The sequence below is a fragment of the Rhipicephalus sanguineus genome, chromosome 7 (assembly GCF_013339695.2).
Source record: "Rhipicephalus sanguineus isolate Rsan-2018 chromosome 7, BIME_Rsan_1.4, whole genome shotgun sequence".
NCBI lineage: Eukaryota > Metazoa > Arthropoda > Arachnida > Ixodida > Ixodidae > Rhipicephalus > Rhipicephalus sanguineus.
This window is the reverse complement of record NC_051182.1, coordinates 161,628,098-161,655,979: the sequence shown is the minus strand read 5'-3', so window position 1 is coordinate 161,655,979 and position 27,882 is coordinate 161,628,098. Positions and strand designations below refer to the sequence as shown.

At 48.1% G+C, this 27,882-nt stretch overlaps 1 protein-coding gene across 1 annotated transcript in view; it reads left to right on the top strand.

Annotated features, from left to right (window-relative positions):
• Nucleotides 1-27,882, top strand: part of LOC119399228 (uncharacterized) — a 249,351-nt gene that overhangs the window by 151,847 nt on the left and 69,622 nt on the right. The window contains 1 exon segment of the mRNA XM_049417583.1: nucleotides 3,792-3,913. Coding sequence (XP_049273540.1) covers nucleotides 3,792-3,913 — 122 coding nt within the window.

Below are 27,882 nucleotides of genomic sequence, written 5' to 3'. Positions count from 1 at the left end.
TTCGAAAACCCACTTAATTCGAAGATTTTTCGCAGTCCCAGTGACTTTGAATTAACGAGGTTTTACTGTATCAAGTATTTTTTATACTGTTAGGAGCAGAATTTTCTACTAAACTGTGAAAGTTTCAAAGCAAATTGACATATCACAATAATCTAGAATGAGGACTATATGCACTGAAATAAGAATGGATGTTGTAAACCCATTTAACCAAAAGTTACGGTACTCTGAACATATTAAGTCAGTTTCAAGCCGGGTTGTTGCTCACGAAAGTTCTACATACTGTATACAAGCTGTGAAAGTTTTATAAAAATTCATTCAAAAATAAAGAAATATGTCTCCCCTTAAGCCATATTTTTACAGTAAATTGGACTTATTTTCTGTTCCCAGCAACCATATGCATTGTTTTATGGCATCAAAATCTCATTAATTCAGTTTTATTTGGTCGCAACCTGATTAATTTGGATGAGTGTCGAGTGTGCTGAACACGAAGCTCCACGAATGTGCGCCGCGAAATAGCAAAACCACGCCCAACAAAAAAAAAAAAAGGAGGTGCAGTCTTAAAATTAGCTAGAAATCGTTAACTCTTTTCTCGACAAATGATGCCACGAACCCAATTGATCGCACCATGAACCCAAAGTCCATGGCCATTGGCTGATTTGAGCATTGTGAGCTGCATAGTTACTGTGGCCTCCACGAGATGCTGCCGCATGCCCGCGCACACACGATCACTCTGAAAGTAAGTTGCGTGTTCGAAGAAAAAAAAATAAGAAAGCGCTCAAGGTCATGACGCGTGCCGACAAAGGGACGCATCTTCTTGCCCCCTTGTCATCCCCGTCCCTGCATAGCTCTCAGCCCACTTGCTAGTATGAAAGGAGAGGGAGAGAAAGCGCTTGAAGTATGCGACAAATTCCTGTAACTCCGCTCATACTTGACAGATTCTAAAAAAAAATGGGGCAGTTTATTCGTGAGGCAATAAGCTCTTTTGATGAAGCCATTCGACGATTACTTGGAAAAGTGTTGCAGGGCCCCTTTAGTTGCTATGATGATTAGCATCTTCAGCCATCTGATCGCTTTTAATAGGAGGGTGTGTCCAGATAAGATCGAACACGAGGTCCCGGTCACCATTCCCGATTGTGATGAAATTTACTGTAGGTCTAGGCATTACACCCCGAACAATGGTTTCGCAGTTAGTTTTGCGAAAAAAAAAATTTGTTCGCCTGAAAAAAAATATACAAATTTTGGCCGCAAAAAACGCTTTTCCGTAATTTCGCGATTTCTGAATTTTGAGCGCACCTAGGGAAAAAACGGTGCACTTCTTCGTCACAATATTTATTCCCCTTAAAGAACAAGTGAAACACAATCTTATGACTCTATTATTTTTCTTGCTTGTCGAAGCACTTTGGAAGAAAAAGATCACAAACTTGGCAAATCGCACAAAATACCTGTATTTCAGTAATTTATTGCTGCAAGCAAGTTAAAGTGAGGATAATAAAAATCGGTACATATTAACTTTGATACTTTCGCTCTCTTTTAAAATAATTTGCGTGGTTTTACTGCGCTCCGTTTTACTTGATAATTGGGCTGAAACGTAAGTGATTTACCAAAAACGCGAAATTTTGAAAATGATTTTCTCAAAAAGGCCATTTTAAATTTTTTTTTAAATCTCTCTGATTGAAGTCAAGGGCGTCATCTACCATTGTGCAGAAAAAAAAGTTGCATTATTTTTGTTGCTAACAAGTTATAGTCCGTCACATGTGACCATGCCAGCCTAGCGGCCGCGTCGTTCGTTATGGGCTTAAACTCGGATATCAGTTGCTAAAAATACTTGTACTGACATAATCACAAATCAGCAGCTCCACACCAATGAATGCGCAGCTCGGTGTCATGGTTCAGCAAGCTTTGTCTTGCGATCAGCCGCTTGAAAAACCCGCAGCAGCGGCCGCTCGATGCTGCGGGCACTCACATTACATGAGTGCCGCTTCGACGGCGGATGAGCTCCGCTTGCGCGTGAAAACTACGCTAAGAGGATGAATGAGATAAGGAATGCATCACTGTGAAAGTTAAAGGCCGTTAAGTGCCAACAAATGTCATAGTATGCAACAAAAACACTGCCGGCGATTTCCCAGTGAGCGCCTCCAGTAGTGCGCTCATGTGTTGCTTTCTTCTGATGGCCTAAAGATAATTAGGTTCATTCTATGAGCAACATATGACACAAAAGAAAGCCATTGACATCTAAAGAAAGCTGTCATACGTGCTTCCAATGGTCGAGCAACTCAAACTGCAGTTGTTCATCTCGTGCCAGAACACTTGTGTCAGCCGGCTGTGAAAAGAAGTGTGTCCAAGTCCTTTGCTTCATTAAAGAACCGCTTGTACAATACTGTATTGTTGTGCGTCCGAAGATGGAATATTCAACGCAAGTCGAGCGTTTATCACGATATTATGCGGCTTCGGGTATAACAGCAGGGGAAAAAAATACATCCGTGCTGTATTGAAGGTGCTCACTGGGAAATCGCCGGCAGTGTTTTCGTTGCATACTATGACATTTGTTGGCACTTAACGGCCTTTAACTTTCACAGTGGTGCATTCCTTATCTCATTCGTCCTCTTAGCGTAGTTTTCACGCGCAAGCGGAGCTCATCCGCCGTCGAAGCGGCACTCATGTAATGTGAGTGCCCGCAGCATCGAGCGGCCGCTGCTGCGGGTTTGTCAAGCGGCTGATCGCAAGACAAAGCTTGCTGAACCATGACACCGGGCTGCGCATTTGTTGGTGTGGAGCTGCTGATTTGTGATTATGTCGCGTACAAGTATTTTTAGCAACTGATATCCGAGTTTAACCTTATAACGAACGACGCGGCCGCTAGGCTGGCATGGTCACATGTGACGCACTATAACTTGTTAGCAACAAAAATAATGCAACGTTTTTTTCTGCACAATGGTAGATGACGCCCTTGACTTCAATCAGAGGGATTTAAAAAAAAATTAAAAATGGCCTTTTTGAGAAAATCATTTTCAAAGTTTGGCGTTTTTGGTAAATCACTTACGTTTCAGCCCAATTATCAAGTAATACGGAACGCGGTAAAACCACGCAAATTATTTTAAAAGAGAGCGAAAGTATCAAAGTTCATATGTACCGATTTTTATTATCCTCACTTTAACTTGCTTGCAGCAATAAATTCCTGAAATACAGGTATTTTGTGCGATTTGCCAAGTTTGTGATTTTTTTCTTCAAAAGTGCTTCGACAAGCAAAGAAAATAATAGAGTCATAAGATTTTGTTTCACTTCTTCTTTAAGGGGAATAAATATTGTGACGAAGAAGTGCACCGTTTTTTCCCTAGGTGCGCTCAAAATTCAGAAATCGCGAAATTGGCGGAAAAGCGTTTTTTGCGGCCAAAATTTGTATATTTTTTTTCAGGCGAACAAAATTTTTTTTCGCAAAAATAACTGCGAAACCATTGTTCTGGGTGTAATGCCTAGACCTACAGTAAATTTCATCACAATCGGGAATGGTGACCGGGACCTCGTGTTCGATCTTATCTGGACACACCCAGGAACTGCCCAAGCATGCCGCACCACAGTTTGTTCTTCATGTGAGACCGCGAAGTGTACCACATGGACGGGAATGAAACTTCTGATGAGTGCACTGGCAGGCCTTCAGAGCTATTTTGGATGTGGCCGTTGACCACCTGAGTAAAGTAAAAAAAGCATGAATTCACCTTATTGGACGATTTCATGGTCCCTAGAGAGCCCGAAAATCGAATGTTGATTGTGGTGTATCTGGCTGTGCCATGCAGCTGTGCCTGGAGGTGCCATTGCCATGCCAACGGGTTTGTTACAAGCAAATCCATCTGGTGGCCCTACTGGCACACAGAGTGGAGCTACCACCATGATGGTTGCAACGGCAGCGGGATCTCAGGTATTGTGCTGTGGAATCCACTCTTCTCTGTGGTCAGTTTGAGGGCCCTGAAAGACTTTTTGTATACGTTAAGAAAACGTTGATATCGAGATGAGGCTCCTGGGAACATGTGAGCCGATTAATATTTCACTGGATGCCACTAAAAACTTACTATCACATGTCAAAAACAGCCAAAAATCGCTTGTTCTTCCTTGGAATATTGTCATCAGCTATGCTGCTAGTGGGAGCGAGCCTGCAAGTGGGACAAGCCAGGAGGAAGCTACTGGTGGGTTTGATTGTGAAAACATTCCTAGTACCATAGCCAAATTTCCGGTGCGAAGCAAATTCAAATATAGTCGAAACCCGCTTATAACAATATTCAAGTGCCACGAGAATTCCATGGTAACGGGTTGCATGGAAAAAAAAAAAATACAGTAAACTGCGGATTTTTCGGACATGCTTGAAAATTTGTACGCTTTCGCGGCACCGTCACAACTCCCATAGATGTCAGTGTAAAAGAATGTAGGAAATTTTGGATGCTGAAACTCTTCCGTGTCTGATTTTTTGGTCTTCCTGCGCAAACTGCAGGACCAAAACGGCATTAATTGAAGCCCCCATCTCTGCTGCATCTGTAGGTTCGAACCAGCGCTTTTGCGAGTCGACCCGTTAGCAACTGTAGTAGAGGTCAAAAGGCAGCTTTGCCGCAATGCGAAGTTACCTGCAATGGGGTGAAGCTAATAAAAAAATCTGAAGGGGCCACTGTCACGGCGCATTGCGGCGATGTCTTAATGGATAAGCACCGGAAATGTACGGAGGCGTGACAGCAGCATGCGGCAATCGTGCCAGTGCAGCTGAATCGCTGACAGCACTTATGGTGAGCATCTTGAGCTAACTGCTTGGTATTGCATGTGGCCTAGCGCAGTTGTGTGCGTACTGCACGTATTTGATAGGCGATAACCCAAACGCGCTGTGCTGCTGTTCCTGCTGCCCTTGTGCGAGTCCGCTAAATGCGCCGCACAGACGTGTTGCCTTCACGAACAAAATCAGCTCGCTATCACCACGTCTCTTTGTGGTCAGGAATGGGGTGGGCATGACGTAACGAACACTTTCACAGCAAAACGTGTACGCACGATACAGAAAGCGCCTGGCAGTGACGGCGTGATCTTCGTAGGCGACGTGCTGCGCACAGGTTGCTGCGGCAGCCTATCAGTTTGAGAAACGCTGTGGTGAGATTGCCTCAACTGTCACGCCACGTCATTCTCACTGGCTGGCACGAGAAAATTCCATGTCCGTCAGTCTTGCTTGTTTTACGCGAAGTTTGCAGAACTGCACAGAATGAGGGGCGAGCGAGCGTACTGTGATCGCAGGCAGTGCACTTGGGGCAATCTATTCGTGTTTTGAAGGGTGGCGCGGAGTAGGCCATTGCTGTTTGGAGGCGTGGAAGAGGCACGTAAGGCTGTTGGCCCTGAGAAGGCTGCAGGACGGCGCAGTGGCCATTGGTGGGGGTGTAGCGGCTCGAATTTTTCGCTTTCTTTCTTTTCAAGGATTTTGTGTTCCAGTACCTTCAGCACGGACACCCAGCAGGCAGATTTCATTGTTATAACCGATAATGCAGCATGGGGGCATTGTAGTAAGTGGGTTATTTTACCATAGAAAACGTACAAAAGTTGACAAAAGCTTTTCATTGTTATAGCCGACATATTGTTAAAACTGGTATTGTTATAAGTGGGGTTGACTGTGTTAAAGTTTGACTGAAAATCGAATCGAATATGTTTCAAAGTTTTCTCGAATAATTTTCAAATACAGCTCAGAGCACTTATAACGTAGCCGCTTACAGTGCCGTACCGGCTATAATGCAGTTTTTTCTGACTCCCGTTTAACACCATGTATACGCATACCGCTTATTGTGCAGTCCCACGAGATGAAAGACCGGTTATAATGCGGCTGCCGGAACGTTCTCAGAGATGCGAGGGAGTGAGCATGCTTCTCAGCGGAGATGCACTGGCGGGGGAGAGAGTGGCGATGACGTTACGAAGGAGGAGGGGACGCGGAATGAATTAACAAGGAGCGGGGGAGAAAAAAAAAAGCGATGGCGGTGGGAGGCAGCAGCCTGGCACGGGTGCGTGGTGTGAGGAGGTGAGGAGGGGGAGCGGTTGCGTGGCCGACGGAGAAGCCTTTGCCCCCTTTACTTCGGCCGCTTGACATGCGCGCTCCACTACGTACGGGCGCCCGAGTCCGCATCAAGACCGCGTTACCGCTATTTGTCTCCGTCGGGAAAATAGTTGCTTCGTCGTAGAGCGCAGATATCGCGCGTGCAACCTCGATTTGCCCGCAAGTAACAACGCTTTGAGACGCGATTGAGCTTTTGCCTTTGCCACCAGCAGGCGGACTTACAAGCTTGAAGGACTTTTTCAGGATAGTTGCCATGGCTGTTCTCCCGACCGCGAACCGAAACTTCGTTTCAAGCGTGATGCCCTCGGTTTAGCTCACGAGTGCGATCTCTTCTACGCTTGATCTCTGTGTTGTCCAGGGCAAGCTTCTTGCGACTGCATGCCAAGTTGCAACGCACACGCTAGGCCTAACGAGCGCTAGCTGCCATGTCAGCGGCCGCGGATTACAGAAGTTGCGGTTTGGTGCCGAGTAAATGAAACATTTTGCAGTTGTATTTAGAAAGGGTGACTTACATCTTAACGAAAACACGGGCGTGCGTGTGTAACACTCGAGTGGTGATTTGTGGTTGCCACCGTTTTCGACATTGCGCACACGCACTGTGTTACCGCAACGACTTCCCGTGACGGCACGTTTTTTCCGTGTTCGTTATGTCGGCACCGCAGGTCCACGGACGCTAACCGTTCAACATTTTTAAATGTAAGCAGATGCAAACTTGCGTCCCAGTCGCATGCCTTGATAGTCGGAATCGCGCGCCTGCCTGTTGGTCATGTTTTGCACACGTGCAACCTTTAAAAAATGTTTTGGTTATACAGTCAAACCTTGTTACAACGAACACCACATTAACGAACATTTCAAATTAACAAACTTTTAAGAAATCCCGTGCCGACTGCTTATAGTTCAATGTAAAAATATTTCACTACTACGAACTTCAGAATAACGAACATTTCAGAATAACAATCGTTATTTAATTCCCGTGTAATCTTAACAACACCTCAGTACTACGAACTTATATCCTGAAATGCGAGGATTCTTAGATTTCAGTGTATTGGTCATGGCAGTCAGAGCTGTAAGGTAGCAGATGACGCAGCGTGAAGAGCGGACGACCTCCCGCAAAAACTTGAGATGGCGCGGGAGGAGAAAGACGCAGGCGGAGAACTTTTTTTTTCCGCTCCGTTGCGGAGGTGACAACGCATGAGGTTTTGTAAAGGCCCAACCGCATGCATTGCACGCGAATTTCGAGCGAAGGCGACTGCGACAAACGGGCTCCGTCGCGCTGTCGCGACGGGAGCACCCACATGTTCGCGACAAAGTGTCACGGTTGCTCGATTGAAAACTATTGCGTGCACGCAGGCAAATTACGAAAAAGAATTACAGAGTAGATGAATGACGACATGCCAAATTTATTATTGTCTTGTTTGAGATAAGGATGCCATAAAAGCGTTTCGTGACTTTCTTTTTTCGCAATCTTATGTTTAACTGTGACAGTAGTATCTGCTGTGATCCCATGGGGCGCCCGGAAGCGGACGCTGCCTACGCTACGTCGCACTTTGCAAACTGTGTTGACATTGCAGCAAGCTACCACCAATGCAGCAAACTACCATCGAAACATCAAAACGAACCGTCGATCAAAATTAGCGACAAAATACGGCCGCTGCCTCGCTCTCCGCGTGAGATGGGGCTGTAAAGAAGGTAGTCTATAACTTGCATTCCTTGAAGTACACGCCGATTGGAAGCATCACGAGCAAATTGCAACCGAAGCGAGGGTCAGAGATGCTGCCATGTTGCCGGATATCGTCATGCTCACTTCCGGGCGACGAGCGATGTTTTCTGGCTTTCCAGAAACCTGCGACGCGATAAGCGACGGCGATGGATGGCCCTCCGCGACAGCAAATCCTGTCGGCCGTCGCTCAAAACTCGCGTGCATGCAGTTGGGCCTTAAAGGATTGCAGTGATGACATGGACGACGATGTCGCGGTAGCGCCCGAAGATCGTGACGAGTCCGTGTCAGCCACAGATGCGTTTTGAGGAAACTCCGCATATTCATAGAAAAAAGCGGAACAGCGACCGAAGCGGCGCATAAAAATGCGGACGGTCTAGAATCGTTCGTGACGCAGAGTTTGCGCTGCACCCGTCAAAAACGATCACCGACTATTTCAAATAAACGTGCCTTGTCTGACGTTCACGTGTGCATTGTTGTGAGAAACGAGTTCAAGGACGTACCGTTGAAAAGGTAGGACGTTTGCGTTACTGAAATTTTATTGTTATGGTAAATTTTTGGGCTTTCACTATAACGACCTTTCAGAATAACGAACATTTTTCCGCAGTCCCCTGAAGTTCGTTATACCGAGATTCACTGCAGTGGGGTACCGCTTATAGTGCGGATATTCGTGACTCCGGTGACTTACGTTATAAGCGGTCTATACTGTACTTCCAAGCGAAATCCCAGAAAAAGTTGCAGAGGATAGCTAAGCATACTTAGGAGATGGGAACGTGAAAGCGTTTCTTATGGCTAGGCCGGTATTACGGAGGGGTGCTGCAAAGTGGTGTTCCCGAGATGTGTTATGAAGGATGAGGCAATGCAGAGGCCAAATTGTGTTGCAGAGGATAGCTAAGCATACTTAGGAGATGGCAACGTGAAAACGTTTCTTATGGCTAGGCCAGTATTACGGAGGGGTGCTGCAAAGTGGTGTTCCCGAGATGTGTTATAAAGGATGAGGCAACGCAGAGGCCAAATTGTGTCTGTTTACATGCTTTGGTGCAACAAAAGTGGTGTCAACCACAGTTTACACGTCCTCTTCTACTTCGTCGTCGAGGTACTACAGTCGAACCCACTTATAACGATCCCACATATAACGATCTATCGGTTATAACGACCATATTTGGGTGCACTTACGATTTTCATATGCTAACCATTGAAGCTGCGTCCAGATATAGCGAACATTTTTCAAAGCCTCCTACTTTTACAACGAACACTTCAGACACGGTCGCGGTAAAAATATGGTGCATACGAAGCGAAAAAAAGTTAAAATATGCCTTCTAAAGCGTGACAGGGGCGCGCGCTCGCGCGTGCCCCGCTCCAGTTTACTCGCGACTAAGATACCCAGATCGGCGAGCACCGCACGCAGATTTCGGACGCTGCGAGCGAGGTCGCTCACTTTTCAGGCGTTTCTTCAGTGGTAGAATGGCAGTGGGGAAAAAAAATAGTAGGCATCATGAAGCCTTGCGGTCAGCTTTCGCACAGTAACCTTTCCTGACGCCGTTCTCTGCAGCTACGACCGCCTGCGATGAACCAAACAATGCCTTGGAACGCAAGAAGGCATAAACGCAATTGAAGTGATAATCGCGGTAACTTTCCATCGCAAAAAGGTTCACTGCGTCCCTAAACTCGTCGACGCCACAATGTGCCGCGAAAAGTCGTCCGTCTTTCCGGTAACGGCAGAGACCGGTCGATCGGTGATAACGATTTCCGCGCGATTGCGGCGATGCCTTTGCGGATAAGCATCAGAAAAGAGCGAAGGCGAGGTGGCGGCCGTCGATGAACGTGCCATTATGCCTTATAGCCGACAACCTTATCACAGTCATCTGTAGATATCTGCTCGGCTGCGTGTGTGGCGTACTACGCCGTACACTGCGGATTGACGGCGGTACGAGCGCGCCATGCTTAGCCATGCTGCCGTTCGCAAGTTCGCCGCCGCCGCGTCGTGCGAGACCGCTTTAAAGTGCGCGTCGCTTTGTAGAAACGAAATTAGCTCGCTGTTGTTGAGCGGCGCGGGCACCGAGAAACGTCGATGCACTGACAGCCAGCGTATACTGCATGTTTGACTAGGTGACAACTCAAGTGCGCCGCGCATCGTCGTGCTGGGCCGCGAGAGCATCGCGGAGACGTAGAGTGCGCGTTGCTTGGAAAATACTTGTTTTCGCCGCGTTGAACGAAGAGGCTAGTCGCCGCACCCGTGCACGGTCCGGAGTGAAGCAAGCGCGAAGAACGTACAAACGCACGCATACGGCATACAGCAAGCGGCCCGGCAGTGACTCCGCGACCCGAGTAGACGACGCGCTGCACGCAACTAGCCAGGGATGATCGGCTCCACGTCGCGGTACCGCGCTTCGGTGAAACGGTGTCGGCTCATTGCAAAGGCGGTTAATTCACTCGTGAGCACGCAGCGGGCGTCGCTTCATGACGCGAAAAGGCTTAGCTTGTCACCGAAGGGGTTGTTAGCACTTTAACAAAAGTGCACAAAAAAAAAAACGGCTTGGCCGCTAAGCGCACGTTTTTAAGGGCGAGTCCATATACAACGAACTACTGATATAACGACCACTTTTCGCGACACTTTCGAGTTAGTTATAAACGGGTTCGACTGTACAGTAAAACCTTGTTAACCAACCCAGATCTCATGGGACTGGCGAAAATGTCTGAGTTAACCGAATTCCGGATTACTGAATGGACCATGACAACAAAAGGAAAATGTACTCGGAACAGACAAACCTTTATTTCATGAAAAACCGCATTATTTTTGCCTGCCTCATCGTCGGAATTTGTGCTAGAACGATATTCTTCAACCCCATCAGGTGGCGGTGCGCACGCTCGCTGTCAGCCGCTTCACTCCTGTGACAGTCGCCATCACTATGAAGCGCGACGGCAGCGGCAACGCGCACAAGCACAGCCGGAGAATGTGTTGTGTCGTGCGACCCCTGGTGACATGCTGAGACACCAGTGCTGTTGTGCTCTCTATTCATGCTACTGGGGGGAGCTGGCTCTCTGCCATGCCTCTTTGCTGCCACCAATCCGGCGTGGTCATGCCGGTCATGTGACCCGTGCCTCGATGACTAATAGCCTTTCTTCTCCCTCCTTAAAACCGCCTGCAATAAACGCGGGAGAGCAGTCTCCCGTCAGTCTCGCCGAAGCTTGGTCTCTGCGTCGTCACTCCGCGCGCCCTCCCGTCGTTCGGCCTCTCCGCCGGCCCGCCGCGGGTTACGCCGCGCTCCTGCCCTACACAACACATGGCGACGAGGTAGTTGAACCGCTACGCTACTACGACAGGCGACGCCAGGAAGAGCACGACGTACGTGACACTACGCTACGGGTCACATTTTTCTGCTGCGCGTCGGTGCTGCTTCCTGCACGCTACAAGCGCGTCGACCTGACTTCGCTTTGTTCCCGCTCCGGCTCCCTCTACGACGCCACCTTCCTGCTTGAGCCTACGGCCTACCTCCTGCACACATGGCGGCTCCTTTTGCAAACCTTCCTCCGTTCCTCAACGCTCCCGGCAAGCCTCCCATTCCTTGGCATATATGGCACAAGGTTTTCCAGGTTCACCTGAAGGCGGCCGGCGGAAGCGGCTGGGAAGACGAAAGACGTGCGTCAGCGCTCCTCTGTGCGCTCGGCATCGAGGGCCAACGCAAATACTTCGCCGCGCAAGAGCAGCTTGAAGTGGAAGGCGCAGTTACGGCGTCTGGTTCGGGCACGGTGCCGAAGACAGAAGCGGCGACGGCAACGACGTACGACACGGTGCTCCAGTTTTTAGACGGGCTTTTCGCCGAGACAACGAACGTGCTAGCCGAGCGGCACCTGTTCACGAGCCGCAAACAACTGCCCGGCGAAACGTTTCTCGACTTCGTCACCGCGCTGAAAGAAAAGGCCCTGTCATGCAAGTTCGGTGCCACTTACGACGACAGAGTACGGGACTAAGTAATTCACGGGGTCGCCAACGCACATGTACGGGCCAAACTACTGTCGTACGGGGAAGCCCTTACGCTGCAGAAAGCCGAAGAAGTTGGACGCGACTTGGAGGCGCTCAACAAAGCCAACGCGGCGTTCGTAGAAAATGAGCGGCTACTCGGCTCGCACTCCGGTTACGGCGGCAGCATCCAGTGCGTCGCAGCAGCTCAAAATGGCGGGTCGGCTGCTTCGCTAGCCCCGCATGTGACTCAACATGGCGGCGGCTTCCCCCCCAAGTCGGGCGGCCGCATCCAAGATGGCTGCGCGGGCTCGAGGGCGGGTGTACAAGACTGCGTTCGCTGCCAGCAAGTGCAACAGCTTGCGCCCAAGCCTCAAGTCGGCTCTTGTTTTCGTTGCGGCAAATTAGGGCATTTGGCGACTTACAGAAATTGTCCAGCCAAAAAGAAAATTTGCCAATTCTGCCGTATCAAAGGGCATTTCGCGGCAGTCTGCCGTAAACGGCAAGCGTCAGTGCAGGAAGTTGCCCCCGCCCAAGACGCTGACTCCGGCACTGCCACAGTCCTGTCCGTGCAAGCTTCGCCGTCTAGCCCAAGGGACTTGCGCATCCCTGTTGTCGTCGGAGGACATAGCCACATGTCATTGCTAGTGGACACCGGAGCGACGGCATCATTGATGACGAAGAGGGACTTCAACGCGCTTTTCGCTTCGAAGCATCGCCTGCTGCCAGCGTCAGTTCGCTTGAAAAATTTTTCGAAGCATCGCATACCGGTCCTAGGCTATTCCCGCACAGACTTGCAGCATCATGGCAAGCGGGCCTTTGTCACCTTCTACGTGACAGCACACGGCACTTCACTGCTGGGACTCGATGCCATCCAGCAGTTGGGACTCCTGATCGACGGCGCAACGTTGACGTGTCGTCCGGCTACACCAGTTTCATCGCAGCTTCCTGCAGGTGTACCTCCGGGTTACGAGCACCTGCATAGCGGAGCCCTGGGACGTGTCAAGGACTACGTCCACCGGGCCAAGAGGCGGCAGCACATCGTGCCACTGTCTGCCAAGCTGTGTCGGCTGCCTCTGGCGCTACGGCAGCAGGACGCCATCGAGCTGTGACGGCTCCAGGACGACGACGGCTGCGGTCGGCGGCCGCATTCAAGATTGCGCATCTGCAACCAGGTGTTCCCTGCGCAGGCCATTCGCGGTGGCCCTGCTGTCCAGTGCGACTCTGCATCTGCGGAAGCGCAGCTTCAATTGCCTGCGACCCAGTATCACCCGTTGGGACTTCAGGAGGAAAGTCCTGGATATTCCTCACCTGCAGTAAATGCACCGAATTCCAACATGGGGGAGGGAAGTAATGCGACTGGGTCTTCAGAATCGGCTCACGGCAGCCGCAATCCACCAAGTTCTTGGAGAGATGGGGACAGGTCTTCGAAGTAGGCTCCCGACAGCCGCCACACGCAAAGTCTTCCTGGAGGGCCTGGGTCACGTCGCCCACAGCGGACGCATAAGCGCCAGCCTACTGCTCTAGTGCGCGTGTGTGAATGTTCATTGAACAGTGCAAGCTGGCACTTGTGTTAGGTGTCGGTGAGATGAATTTTCTGTAACCTAGGTTGTGTGTGTTCTCCTAGACTGAACTTCTGCGTATTGCAGGTACCTCAGTTAGAATTGTATAAGGATGCAATTCTTCCCAGGGAGGGACGATGTTGTGTCGTGCGACCCCTGGTGACATGCTGAGACACCAGTGCTGTTGTGCTCTCTATTCATGCTACTGGGGGGAGCTGGCTCTCTGCCATGCCTCTTTGCTGCCACCAATCCGGCGTGGTCATGCCGGTCATGTGACCCGTGCCTCGATGACTAATAGCCTTTCTTCTCCCTCCTTAAAACCGCCTGCAATAAATGCGGGAGAGCAGTCTCCTGTCAGTCTCGCCGAAGCTTGGTCTCTGCGTCGTCACTCCGCGCGCCCTCCCGTCGTTCGGCCTCTCCGTCGGCCCGCCGCGGGTTACGCCGCGCTCCTGCCCTACACAACAGAATGCAACGTGCATGAACTCGCACGCTATGCGCGAAGTCACAACTTACAGAAACCAGCAGCATATTCGTAGTGAGCAGCCGTGGTGGCAGTGGCAGCGCAAACCGTCCCGTTGTCCATGCGATCCGCCTTTAGTAGACTCTGGATGCGCCGGCGGACGAAGTGCTTCCACCGGGTGGTGACTAGCGCCACCTAGCCACTTCACCCTCATTCACTATCATCATGATCATATTCTGCTGCAGTTGTTCGTTCGGTTTCGGTTTCTCCAAAACTCCGGTTCCGCCGTCGGTTACGGCAAGCAGTGCTTGAGCCTCCAAGCCGCCGAGATCGCGCGACTCAAAGCGTGGAGTCCCGATAGCGATAGTTTCCTATAGGGGTAGGCAAATATTCGAAATTTTGAATATTTTTCTAATAGTGTATGCTATTCGATTCGATTCGCACTGGAATTTTACTATTCGAACTATTCGAACTTCCCAAAAAACAAATACAGTCAACGTCTCATTGAAATTGACCCCTTAAGATTTTCGGCGTTTGTGGTGTCCTGACTTCTTTCTTGTGTCCATGTTTGCACGCCTGTCTTTTTAGAATAAGATTTTCAATATGCTTCACCTCCTCACAACCCAGTATTGCGGCAAAGCTGCCTTTCAAGCTCTGTTGCGGTCGAACTTTGCCATGACACAGTCAACGTCCGATTGGAAGTGGTCCCTACCGTGGTGGCTGCATTTTCGATGGAGGCGAAAATGCTTGAGGCCCGTGTACTTAGATTTAGGCGCACGTTAAAGAACCCCAGGTGGTCAAAATTTCAGGAGCCCTCCACTACGGCGTCTCTCATAATCATATCGTGGTTTTGGGACGTTAATAATCCCTAGATTTTCAGTATGCTTCACCTCATCACTCCGGTATTGCGGCAAAGCTGCCTTTCAAGCTGCGTTACGGTCGAACTTTGCCAAGACAGTCAACGTCCGATCGGAAGTGGTCCCTAGATTTTTAATATGCTTCACCTCATCACACCCCAGTATTGCGGAAATGCTGCCTTTCAATCTCTGCTACGGATGCAAATGTACTAACTCAAGGAAACGCTGGTTCCAACATGGAGATGAAACTTAGAATAACAGAGAGCTGAGTTAGTTGGTAAGTATTCATTCTAAATAAAAATTCACCGCCATATCCACGAAGTGAATGATGTTAGAGGAGCTTGCTCGGAGATGATCGGGTAACCCGCGAATGCTCCGTGCACATTCCCCTACCATCATATATAGACGTGCCAACGTTGTTATACATACACGACATCCACAATGTTTATTAATTTACGGTTGGATGCACTATATACATTTTGATGAAGTATATATACATTTGGATGAAGTATAAACATTATATATACACAAAAGATGTTGTTTTACTAAGTTCAAACACATTCCTCTACCATCGTATATAAACGTGACAACGTTGTTATATATGCATTACATAAACAATGTTTATTAATGTAAGGCTGGATGCTCTATATACATTTTGATGAAGTATATATACATTTAGATGAACTATAAACATTATATATACAGTAGAATCTCGATGATACGATCACGGCTAATACGAATTTCGGGATGATACGAATTTTTCTGTGGTCCCGGCCAAGGCCCATTAATTTACAACGTGCTTGAGTACGGTTGTTACGAACTGATTTTTGACCCGCGTCGTTTGATACGAATAAACGCCGCCCCACCCAACGCAACGTTGGCCCCACCGACGGCCGCGGAAGATAGCAGCGTGCACTTACGGCGCTGGAATGCGTGCGGCGCCGCCGGTTTGGCACGTTGCCAGCGCCGCCGGCGAGCAGCGCGCGACAGCCTCCAAAATCTGCGCGTATCGGAGGCCGGAGTGTGCCTTTTGCTTTCTCTTGAAGATTACAGATGGCGCTGGCCACGTTTTTTTTTTTTTTTTTCTTGGTGCGGAGGCAGGCCGGCAGGCGGAGACGCCGGAGAGGTAGAGGCACGGCCCACGGGAGCTTCTTTCTTCTATGCGTGCCGTCGGACGGAGTGGTTGTCGTTGCTGTGCTCGAGCCCGCGTTCTTGCTTTGTTGTGATTGTGCCTTTTTTGCCGAGTGGCAGCAAGCTATGTCTCGCAAGCGGAAAGCCCTCTCCTTTAAGGAGAAACTGGACATTCTTCGAAAGGTCGATGAGGATCCCAAAAGAAAACGGACGGAGTTGGCTAAGGAGCTAGGCCTCGCAACGTCGACATTAAGCACAATTGTTGGACAGCGGGACTCAATAATGAAGATTGTGCTTTCATTCAACGTCAACGCGAGGCAAGCGAAGACAGCCCAACACGTGAAGCTTGAAGAAGCTCTTCTGACCTGGTTTAAGGAGGTTACTGCAGCTGGTGTGAACATCGATGGCAAAGTGTTGCGTGAGAAAGCCGACGAGATCGCACTTGCTCTGCGCATCGACGGATTTCAGGCCTCAGGTGGGTGGCTGCACCGTTTCAAGACGAGACACGGTCTCGTTTACAAAAGCGTCTGTGGGGAAGCGAAGAAGGCTGACGAGACCGTTGTTAGCGACTGGCTCGCGAAGCTGCAGTCACTCATCTCTGGGTATGAGCCTCGTGATGTTTTTAACGCAGACGAGGCTGGCCTGTTTTTTAACCTTCAGCCTGAGAAGAGCCTTTGCTTAAAAGGCGAAGCGTGCCAAGGAGGCAAGAAAAGCAAAGAGCGAATAACGGTGCTTTTGTGCTGTAACGCCGACGGGTCGGAGAAACTTAAGCTGACGGTAATTGGCAAATCCCAAAAGCCTCGGTGTTTCAAGCGCGAGAGCCATTTGCCGTGCGTCTATCGCGCAAACAAAAAGGCGTGGATGACGGCGGCCCTGTTCGAAGAATTTCTGTCGCTCCTTGACAGAAGGATGGCCTGCAAGAATCGGAAGATTGTTTTGATTCTTGACCAGTGCGCCGCCCACCCGAGGCAAGTAACGCTTCAAAACGTCAAACTGATCTTTTTGCCCGCGAACACGACGACGCACCTGCAACCGCTTGACGCTGGAATAATAAAAAACCTCAAGCATCATTTCAAGGGCCTTCTTGTGCGCCGCCTACTTGCCAATATTGACAGAAAACACGAAGGCGACCTGCGGATAAGCCTCCTGGACGCCATCCATTTTATCGCTATGGCTTGGGATCGAGTAACGCCGACCACCATAGCAAACTGCTTTGCGAAATGCGGCTTCTTCAGGAGTTCCGAAGAGGTGCCCTCAGAGCAGGAAGAGCCAATTGAGGGTTGGGAACTGCTTGATGCTGGGTGTACAGCTGAAGACTTCTGCACGGCGGATGACAACCTCGCCACTTGTGGTGCGCGCACGGTGGAGGATATTGTTGAGGAGGCCACATGCGAGGTTGCCGATTCCAGCGATGATGGCGACAACATAGACGAGGGCGATGGTGAAGGACTACCACCGGCGGCTGAAACGCTGCATGCGCTCGACGTCCTGAGGCGTGCTATGGCCGCTGATGAAATCAGCGACGACACGTGCACGCGTTTTTACGGATTTGAAAGAAGTCTGCTGAGTGACTTCGCGAAAAAAAAGAAGCAGAAAGACATTAGAGATTTTTTCTGCAAGAAATAAATGTTTTTTTATGTGTTCCTAAAAATGAGTTTGCCTCTGACTGTTAATTTAGCTAGTTTTACATGTGTTTCGGTGATACGAATTTCGGCTAATACGAATATTTTTCGTGACCCCGCGGGATTCGTATCATCGAGATTCTACTGTACACAAGAGATGTTGTTTTACCAAGTTCAAGAAGGGCGTCCCTCGCTGAGTTCGGGGACTGGTTTCCCTTTAGAGACGAGTGCTTTATGATGGATGAACTATATGCATTACATATACACAAGAGATGTTCTTTTACAAAGTACAAGAAGGGCATCCCTCGATGAGCTTGGGGACTCGTTTCTCTTTAAAGATGATTGCTTTATGATCAGTAAAGTATGTTGCCAAGGGATCATTGAGGATGGGACGCAATGGAAAGTTCGAGAAGGCAACATCGATACAGGTGCCCCGATGGTGGTGGGACGTTTGCAGTCGTACGATACGCATCGGAGAGCGTAACATGACATCATGTGTTGGCTGGTTATTGGCAAGGCGAGATCTTCCCGAGCTGCTGCTGCGTTGCGAGCCTGTCGCGCTGCTGCCGTTCCTGCTGCTGAGCAGCAACGAAGAGTGTTCGCTTCCTGGTGAAGAGAAAGGAAGCCAGCGAAACGAGAAGTGCGGCCCTCGAGCAGTCGCGCTTGCGCCTAGCGTGGTGTGTGCCGCCTTGAGCGGCGGCGCCATCTAGTGAGCATTCTTGAAATCACCAGAGAGAGCGCAGCTGCGCCGAGCGTGGTGTGTGCCGCCGCGCCGACAATCACGCAAGTGAGGACAAGGCGCGAGCATAAGAAGCTTGGCGAGCAAGCTCCTAAAATACAGGGCGTGCAAACACGGACACAAGAAAGAAGTCAGGACACCACAAACGCCGTCGTTTGTGGTGTCCTGACTTCTTTCTTGTGTCCGTGTTTGCACGCCCTGTCTTTTTAGAATGGAGGTGGAAGATGTGGCAGAGGTGGGGGCTCAATTAATGCTGTTTTGGACCTGAAATTTGGGCAGGAAGTCTGAAATATCGGAAGCCGAAGCTTTTGAGCATCCAAAATTTCAGATGTTCTTGTATATCAACGTCTATGAGGCAGATTTTGGAACTCCGGACTTGAAGGGAGCACACCCTTGTCCGCCACATCAGTTGGGCTTCCACAGAAGTTGAGAGAGGAGGAGAGGCTGAGGAAATGGCATCTTTGCCTATCACGTGTAAAGTGATGTCAGCAACACTTTGGTTGCACCAAATCATGTACATAAATAGGATTCAGCCCCTACATTGCCTCATTCTTGATAAGACAACTATGAAACACCACCCCGCCAGTGCTTCATCAACCTAGCGAAAAGAAACACTTTCATGTTGCTATCTCATAAGAATATGCTTAGGAATCCTCTCTCTCTTTTTTCTGCAATTTCGCTTCGAAGTATTAGAAAAATATTCTAGAAATATTCGAGAAATATTCGAAAAATATTCGATTTGATTCGCACTCACATTGCAATATTCGAATTCGCTTCGCACCCAAAATTTTGCTATTTGCACTGCTCTAGTTTCTTACAATACTTACTAGAGGGAACTCTGGCGCTAGTGTCTATGGGAGCTGCAACGCATGGTGCTTCAGCCAGCATGGGAATCATGGGTAGTACACGGATTTGTCTAAACTTCATTCTTTCGGCTTCGTTTGGCTCTGCGTCGTCTGCATCCGCTTTGTCGCTAAAAGAAGTTCAGCAAAAGTCAGCAGTTCCACTTCACCACTTTATCCCTTTTAGGCTCACGAATTCAAATCTGATCATGAAGTTCACAACGATCCATTCTTTTATCCGAAAGAAAACCAAAACACAATAAACAAAGCTGCAAGTGCGTTCGAAGCCCGCAAGTATAAAGACTAGGCAAATCTGTGTAGTACCCGTCATTCCCATGGTGGCTGAACGATCTCAGCGCCAGAGTCCCCTCTAGTTAATTTTAGGAAACTCTGTGCCGATAGCCCTCTCCGGAATTGTCCGAGTTAACCGGTGCACAGCTAAATCCTTCCGAATTAACGAGCATTTGACACCGTTGAAGTATACACATCAAAGAAATTGCGCGACGAAAACACGGACAGAAGACAAGTACAAACACAGCGCAAACTTTCAACTGAATTTATTGTGCCACTGGTGTGCTTATATATTGCCACAGTAACAGCATGTGTGCGCGCAAATGGACGCAATGCGAAAAAGACTGCGCATGCATAAAAAATGAGTGAAACAAGCAGTTATGCGTTTGAAGGTCTTGGGAACACAAGCTCCTTATCGGTGAAGGCCAGTGATGGTGAGCTAACGCACAAATGACCTAATTTTATAATTGCCTCTGTCACTTCGCGAATTAGCTGCGTTCTGCCGCGTGAAACGACCGTACACAGAGCAAAGGAAGGGAGACAGCCACACTCTCGACAATGCCTCCCTCTTTCTTCCCACACTGCCTCCCTCTTTCGTGTGGGAAGCTGTACATTGGGCACACCGGGCAATGCCTCAAGACTGGCTACGTGAACACCACAACAATGAAAAAAATGGCACCGATGGTTTTTTGGCGATCCACTGTCGAGATTGTGGCTGTCTCCCTTCCTTTGCTCTGTGTACGTTCGTTTCATGCGGCAGAACGCAGTTAATTCGCACAGTGACAAAGGCAAAGGTGATTATAAAATTAGGTGATTTGTGCGTTAGCTCACCATCGCTGGCTCTCACCGATAAGGAGCTTGTGCTGTTAAGATCTTCTAACGCGTAACTGCTTGTTTCACAATTTTTATGCATGCGCGGTCTTTTTCCGCGTCGCGTCCATTTGCGCGCATGCGTGATGTATACTGTGGCCATATCTAAACAGATCCAGTAGCACAATAAATTCAGTTGAAAGTTTGCGCTGTGTTTGTACTTGTCTTTTTCTGTCCATGTTTTTGTCGCGCAATTTCTTTGATGTCATGGATCACCAACTAGCCCAAAATGCTGCTCTCATTAAGTACACACAGTTTTGCCGGGACCGCGCTGCGAGTCTGAGTTAACAGAATTTCCGAGTTAACAAGATCCGGATAAACGAGGTTTTACTGTACAGTAGAATCTCAGTGATCTGAACCCGGCTGTAACGAATTTCAGTTTCATATGAATTCGTAAAATTCTTCGGCAGAATTCCATTGGGCCCAATGGACCAAAGTTCAGAGGTTCCAAACACTTTTCCGTGTCACGATGGGTGATACGAACTTGGGTACCCAAACCGTCGAGCGATGGCCTTAGTAGCGTGCTCCAGAAGCTTGGGAAGTACGTGTATGACCAGTGCACACACAGTCAGAACTGTGGTTTTCATTTGCCACAACCGCTGTGGACGAAGAACTGTGGTTTTCGTTTTCCACAACTGCTGTGGACGAAACCGCGGTTGTGGTTGACACGATCGTGTATGGCGACGATGAAACTCCATAAATACATGCGCATCCAATGCAAAACCACAGAAGACAAGATCATCGATAGCAACAACGTAGTTCTGAAGGCATGGGCACTGCCCGCGTACACGGATCGAAAACGGAATGACTGACGCAGCCGCAGCGCACGTTACCATGAACGCTGTCGACACGATCATGTGTCGCCATGACAAAACTGACGGAACTCTGAAAGTGCACGTGCGTCCATTGATCACAGAGTTAAAGCAACGCTGCTTTGCGCAAATGCTGCAGACCAAACCGCAGTTGATGTGATCATAGTTGGGAACGAAAGATGTAGTTTACAAGGCATGTGCGCAGCCAGTGCACATGTATTAAAAACGAATCTACTGTTTGTCGTAACCACTGCGCACAAAACCGCGGTTGCTATTGACGCGATCATCAATAGCTACTACCGTATTTACTCGAAAATAGGTCTGCCACGATATAGGTCGACCCCTAATTATAGCGCTCTATGAGAAACTAAAAAAAAATATTCAAATATAGGTCGGCCCATATTTTTTCTTTAGAAACAGAAGAATTGAAACGTACCACAACATTATTTACAATGACTTTTCTTCCGCGCTTTAGTTGCTGCCAGGAGTGTCTTCATCGTCAGAAGTGTGGGGAAAGTTGTCGTCGTCGGATTCTCCGCAGGCATCCTTGGCATCCCAAATGACATCGTCCTCGTTGCCATCGAGCGCGTTCAAAATGCAACACTTTTTAAGCCGGTCAAGATTATTTCTGCTGGCAAGTACTTGCACGCGTCCTTCACCCACGTCGTGACTTCACTGAGAGTACGATGGCAGTTTCGTCCCATGTGCCGTGCAGCGCAGCATCACGGTGAATCGTGTGTGCTCGTGATCTGTTGTCAACAGGCGCACATCCTTGGCTCCTTTTGTTGTGATTGTCGTGCGACTGGGCATGTCAAAGTAGACCGGGGTTTGGTCAGCGTTGCCTGTCTGACCGAGAATGTAATTATTCTGACTCTGGAGGTTTATGACTTATCGCTGGAACTCTTATCAGCCGTTCCTCATACCCTGCCGGCAAACGCTGACAGATGGTTGTTCTACGAGGAAGAGACAGTCCCTTCTGCCGCATGAGCTTTTGGATCCAGCCCCGACTTGCCTTAAATGTTGACCGGCCAATCCCATCTCGTTGTGTCATCTGCTGGACTTTCATCTGAATATCCTCGCAGGAAACAGGGAGACCTTTGGCGCGTTCCTCTTCCACATGGCGCCTCAGTTCTCTTTCAAGAGCATTATGCCCCTAGAAGAACTTGTTTTTGGGCGAGTTGGTGCCTTAGTTTGCTGAACATATCATAACTGGCGCAAAGCTAGAAACATGAAAAAAGGGCCGGAGGAAAGGCGCTCTTCTGTCTCTTTCCTCCGGCCCTTTTTTCATGTTTCTAGCTTTGCGCCAGTTACGATATGTTCAGCAAGCATCATGCCTGCCTGTTGCTGGGCCACGAAAAGCACGACACCGTCCGTTGCACGCAAACAGCTATTCCCGCTGCTTCCTCCAACCCCTAGTGAATTTTTACATGTGCTTCTATGGAGTAACGGTGGGGAATAGAAAAACTTTGTAATATCGAGGAATTCATTGTATGGAGGTTCGTTATAGGCAAGTTTAACTGTATTCATCACCAACTATTTTCACTTAGGACCATTTGCATGCTCCTAATTGAAAATGATCTTGTGCAATATTGCTAAGAAAGTGGTACTGGAAAGAACTATCACTAAAGAGCAACAATACTTAACGTGTCATATTCTAGTTCTGTATAGCAAATTTCAGGCAACTGCACGCAAACGCTGATGGTATTCTCTTTACCAGTGGCGGGAGATCGTCTTAACTACGCCTCCTTATAAAGAGGTAAAGTATTAAGTCAGATGCATTTTTAATGTGCTCTACTTGCCTTTCAGCAGAAGTATTGTTTGCTGTTTAACAATACACTATGTTGGGCTAGTTGGTGCATAGCTACTTGAAAGACGTGGTGCATGATTACGAAATGTTCTGTTCCTTCTTTTTTAACAGGAAAGTGTTTTATGCCGGGGTCCATCAAGAGTTTAATAAGATATTTCCGTCATGGAAATACATAAGCAAAATGCACGCGATCAGATGACAAAGAAAAAAAAATTGAAGAAAAAGTTCCGTTGACGGGAGTTGAACCCATGACATCTTGGTCCGTGACGTAAGCTGGCGGGTGCTAACTGACTGCGCTACTCTCAAACACATGAAGGGGGCTACACGAACGCCTCTTATCTCTCACACTTTCCTCTCACGGGGCTCTTGGTTTGTGTGGTGTCGCTGTCTGGATGCGGTAGAGTGAAGTGGCCTCTGTGATTGCTACGGTCATCCTATTTGGCGCGTTTCCAAAAAGAGAAGTGTAATTTTGTCAACGCCTTAAAGGGACACTAAAGGCAAAAAACAATTTATGTCAGAGTGAAGCCCAATGTATGACAACTTCTAAAACGGCAATATTATCAACAGCAGTGCCCTACTTACCGAGAAATTAAGCTAAATGTATCACATGATGAGCGCCACGAGTGGGACATTTTCGAAGTGATCCCGATGACGTATGTAAGTTGGCCTACAATAAATCACTAGTAATCAAACTAGAAGCAGTAAAAAAAGAACATTCCGAGCATCAAAAGACGTAATAAAATGCTGTTTGTTTCGTTTCCGCTTGATTCATGGAAAACAAAACCTCCGTGGCGTTGCCATGGGGAAACGGCGCGCGTGGTTCAGAGGTTCCGTTTTCCGCCGAACTGCGCCTCGCCCGTCTCAGTGGTAGTTTCGGGATCGCGTACTGCCGTGCGTGTTTTTGAGCGCTCGTGAAAGTCGCTCTGACAGAAAGTTCGACAAAATGCCGCATGCGTGTGATATTGCCGGATGCCCGAATGGTGCACAACGCCAGTGCTGCAGCAATGAAAACCGTGTGTCTTTTCACTGGGTGCCGCGGAATGAACACTTATGCTCGAAGTGGCTTAGTGTCATGCCATTGCGCCAGTGTGCTAAACAGTCAAAACCTCTGCGGTGTGCTCGCTGCACTTTCGTACTGAGGATTACGAGACCAACCGCAACTTGGTGAAGGCTTTGAATGTGCCCATCCGAGCAAGTCTTTGCCGCAGCGCCGTTGTTGCTACTGTGGGTCCCGCTACTTCCGCTCGGCTGCTACTAGTGTCGGCGGCCGCGCAGTAAAAGCGGGCAACGTTGGGCACGGCAGCAGTGACGTATGAAAGTCGTATTTTTAGGCGGGAGATTTTAAAGCGCGCTAACGCGACGCGGAACAACTAAAAACGTGATTTTATTTCAAATAGCACTTCCTTGGCACAAAAGCAGCACTACGAGGTTTCTGGACCGCTATTTCAACAATCAACGTCGACTTAATATTTGCCTTTAGTGTCCCTTTAAACACCACGAGGGTGGCGGCTTTAGACCAAGCCTCGCTCATAGCATCCATCCATATTAAATAAAGATAGCTCTCCAACGCTCGTCCTGTGGGAAATCATGGCCAGGCTAGACTGGGGACACGACATGGCGTTTTCCTTTGCGTTTCTAGCCCGGCTGTGGAGTGACCTTTTTGTTAACATTCCGCAGGATGGTGTCCTTTGCCCATGCTGAGCGTCCAATCAGCAATGCTATTCTGGCTGTCACACCACTTTCTCTGATTACGCTCTCCCCGTGTGAATGGAACGGCCTGAGCAGCACTAGCAACGGCACGTTGCCGGAGCCAATCTCGGAGGCCACGATCATTGCATCATGACAATAACAATAAGTCTCAGTGCAGCCGAGGCTTTCGCCGCAATATTTGGGAAACTCAGTGGTCAGTGAAATGCACCATGCGCGGTGATTCGATTCTGTGATGAGGCGGTCACGGGACTCGCCTTTTGCGTCTGCGTGTGATGCCTCCTCGCCAGAGTAGAGCGCTTCCAAATGGACCAACGGTGTTTCTCAGCCACCTACTGTTTCGAAGTGCGCTGGCACCGACTAATAAAACGGCTGCAGTAAGTGACACAGAAAGGCAACACAGTCGATGGACGAATGCCGTGCAAGTTGGTGCTTTGGTGCAGAGAGCCAGTTTGGCGCCATTTGGAAGCAGAACGCCTTCGCGCGTTCACGGCTTAAGGTATGAACTCTGCCTCTCATGTTCCAGAAGCACTCTGTGGTAGTGTGCACATCAGCACAGGCGTATGTTACCCCATTACAGGAAGCGCACACCTTGCCGTTTCTCTCCTCAAATGACGCTGCTTTGAAAGAATGCATATCAAGTACCAGTGTTCATTATGTGCTTGTTGACGCAATTTTGCATGGGATTCACTATGGCAATTGGAGCTACCGAAAAGGTTTAATCATGATCATGGACGTTAGCCGTAGGGATAGAGACGTGCCACCAGGCATCAACGTGGGTGCGTCCACATGAAGCAGTGCTATATTTGCCAAACACCAATAGTCATTGTGCAAGCTCTCTTATATCAATGTACAATAAACATTTAACTACTGCTGTGAGGACACTTTTCACTTTGTGTTATACTGATCCCTAGGACGGAGGGATCGACCATGTTTTTTTCTTTCTTCTTCTTGTTCGTATCGTTGCACCCCATCTTACAAGTGTTGGTTGCTGTAGCTAAAATTATTTAAAGCAGTCATACTCTGAGAAGGGGGACTACATCACAACAAAAAATTCCTTACTGAAATACATAAAAAGACGCATAACATCGAGGAACAATTTAAGACAGAACAGAAAAGGGTGTCACTCGTCCTTTTCGAGTGACGTTGCGAGTGACGCCCTTTCTGTTCTGTCTTAATTCTTCCTCGATGGTATGCATCTTTTTTGTATTTCAGTAAGCATGTACCAACTAGCCTGACAACAAGTCTTACTAAAAAAAATTCTTCAACCACAAATCTGTAAGTGTCACACAAAATTGGATTCCGACAGCTTTGAAGGAAGGATATGTATTTATTGTTGGCTGTTTGGCTCTTGCATAAGATATCACAGTCACAGGCAGCTCACAAGAAAAGAGTACAGTTATGGGCTTGTTGGTCCATCTTTATGGAAAAAAGACAATGAAGGCAAAGACAGAATAAACAAATCTCATCACGAGTTCCATAACACCACCATTACCGCAGTGCATGCCGATACTTGTAATACTTAATACGTTCAGCTGCGTATAGCTGGTGCATTAGCAAGCTGCAATAATGAGCTTTATTGGCCTTATTATAATGAATTGCGATGGTTGTGTAATGTGCTGTGTGCTGGGACATGCTACAGCAGTAGCCTCAAGCAATAAAACAATTGGGGGTTTTACGTGTTCTCATAATATGTTAAGGGGGGACATGGTTTGTGGAGATATTTGCTGTATTTTATGTCCAAACCTGATGAAACTAAATAGACTTGTTCAGTTTTGCAAGCTGATTGCAAATGTGCAGTAATTTTGTTTGTAGGTAAAGTGGTTTAAGAGATACACCAAAGCTGCCTCTCTATTGTTTCTGGAGACAATAGAAAGAAAACTGGTCAGCAGAAAGTGCGTATTATTAGGTAGCTAGATACTACAATATGCAATAAGTGCAACGCTGCAAACAGTTTTCAGATTGAATCACAACTTGTCATTCTGCAAATGATTGAAGGGTGGTTCCACGTAAGATTGAATAAACGATGGCTGGTCGACCTCTTAAATTTATTTTAAAAATTTTATATATTATTGCCTGATGAGTGGAAAGAAGAGATCTGCGATTTCTTTTGCCGCCAAAAATTTTTCGAAGCACAGGAAATCAACAATGACGAAGAGGTGAGTGGAGCGCTCATCCGCTCTGCTGTTTTGGCCAACTTTCGTTATGAATTGCACAAAATATATTAAAGTTAGGTCGCTGAAATTTCTTTAACTAAATATGTATGTTTTTGCATCTGCTCAGGTATTTTTAGTTTTTATGTGTAGTGTAGATGTTTTTATAAAAACCTCAAAATTGGCCCAGGAAACGTTAATTCCTTTACTTTGAAGGTCTTTATCTCAGAAAAACCTTGTAGCAGAGCGACAAAAATTCCGCATTACGTTCTTCGCATGCTTATCTACCACTCTGCTGAATCTTATATTTATATAGCTATTCAGTAAAGAATATGATCGGGCTAAGTTCAAGAAAACACCGAACAATGGAAATTTCTGACAATTAAAAAAAAAACCCATTTTTATTTTCTTAAACTTTGACCACTTTACTCCACATCAGCTTTCACAGTCATTGAAACATGTTGCATAATGTCGTTGCACTAATAGTTATGGCCTCTCCAGTGAGACCCTTAGGCAAGGATTGGCAATTCCGACTTCTTGCCCAGCAAGTGTATAAAATGCAGGCAAGATTGAATTTCCCTTTATTAAAAGGCCAGCAGGTACTGAAAAAGGTGTCGCCTGCACTGAAGACGTTAATTTTGAAATTATTTGGTCACTGCAGCAGCCACGAGCGCGGGGCTACCGAGCAGTCGCGTGCGCACCCGAGATGCTCGTTGTAAGACACGGCGCAGTGAGAGCTCGTTTTCGCGTCCTCAGACCGATTGAGTTCGAAACAGCAACACCTCTCGGATGAGTTTTCGAAGTAGGCGTTGCAGACAAGTACTCCACCAGCAGTGCAAGTGCGCAAATTGCCGGAACAACCGCCATTTGGTGGTTCGCATACATCATGAATTCTGGCAAACCGCCCTTTATTAATTTCTCTATTTTCCCAGAAAGAATGGGTAAATCATGTCACACTGATGTTAAGAGAAACATGCGTCATGCGGCCCGCGTGTCACCGCTGTGTTGCAGTGAAGCACGTCTTTTCCGCAGGCGCACATTTCAGCTGACCACGAGATCACCTTTTGTTTAGTTTTTTTGTTGCGCTGGCAGCACCGAGGCTGGGATGCTTCACTTGTCACACATTAGTATCGCTACACTGCATTGCCTTGTGGCTCCTAAGGGCCATCGTTTCTGCGGATTTGCAGCTAAATCGGGATCAGGGAATTGGCACATGGGCACCCAAAGTTTTTGAATTGAGCGAGCTGGTACTGACCGCCGCTTCAAATTATCCACTCAAATTTACAT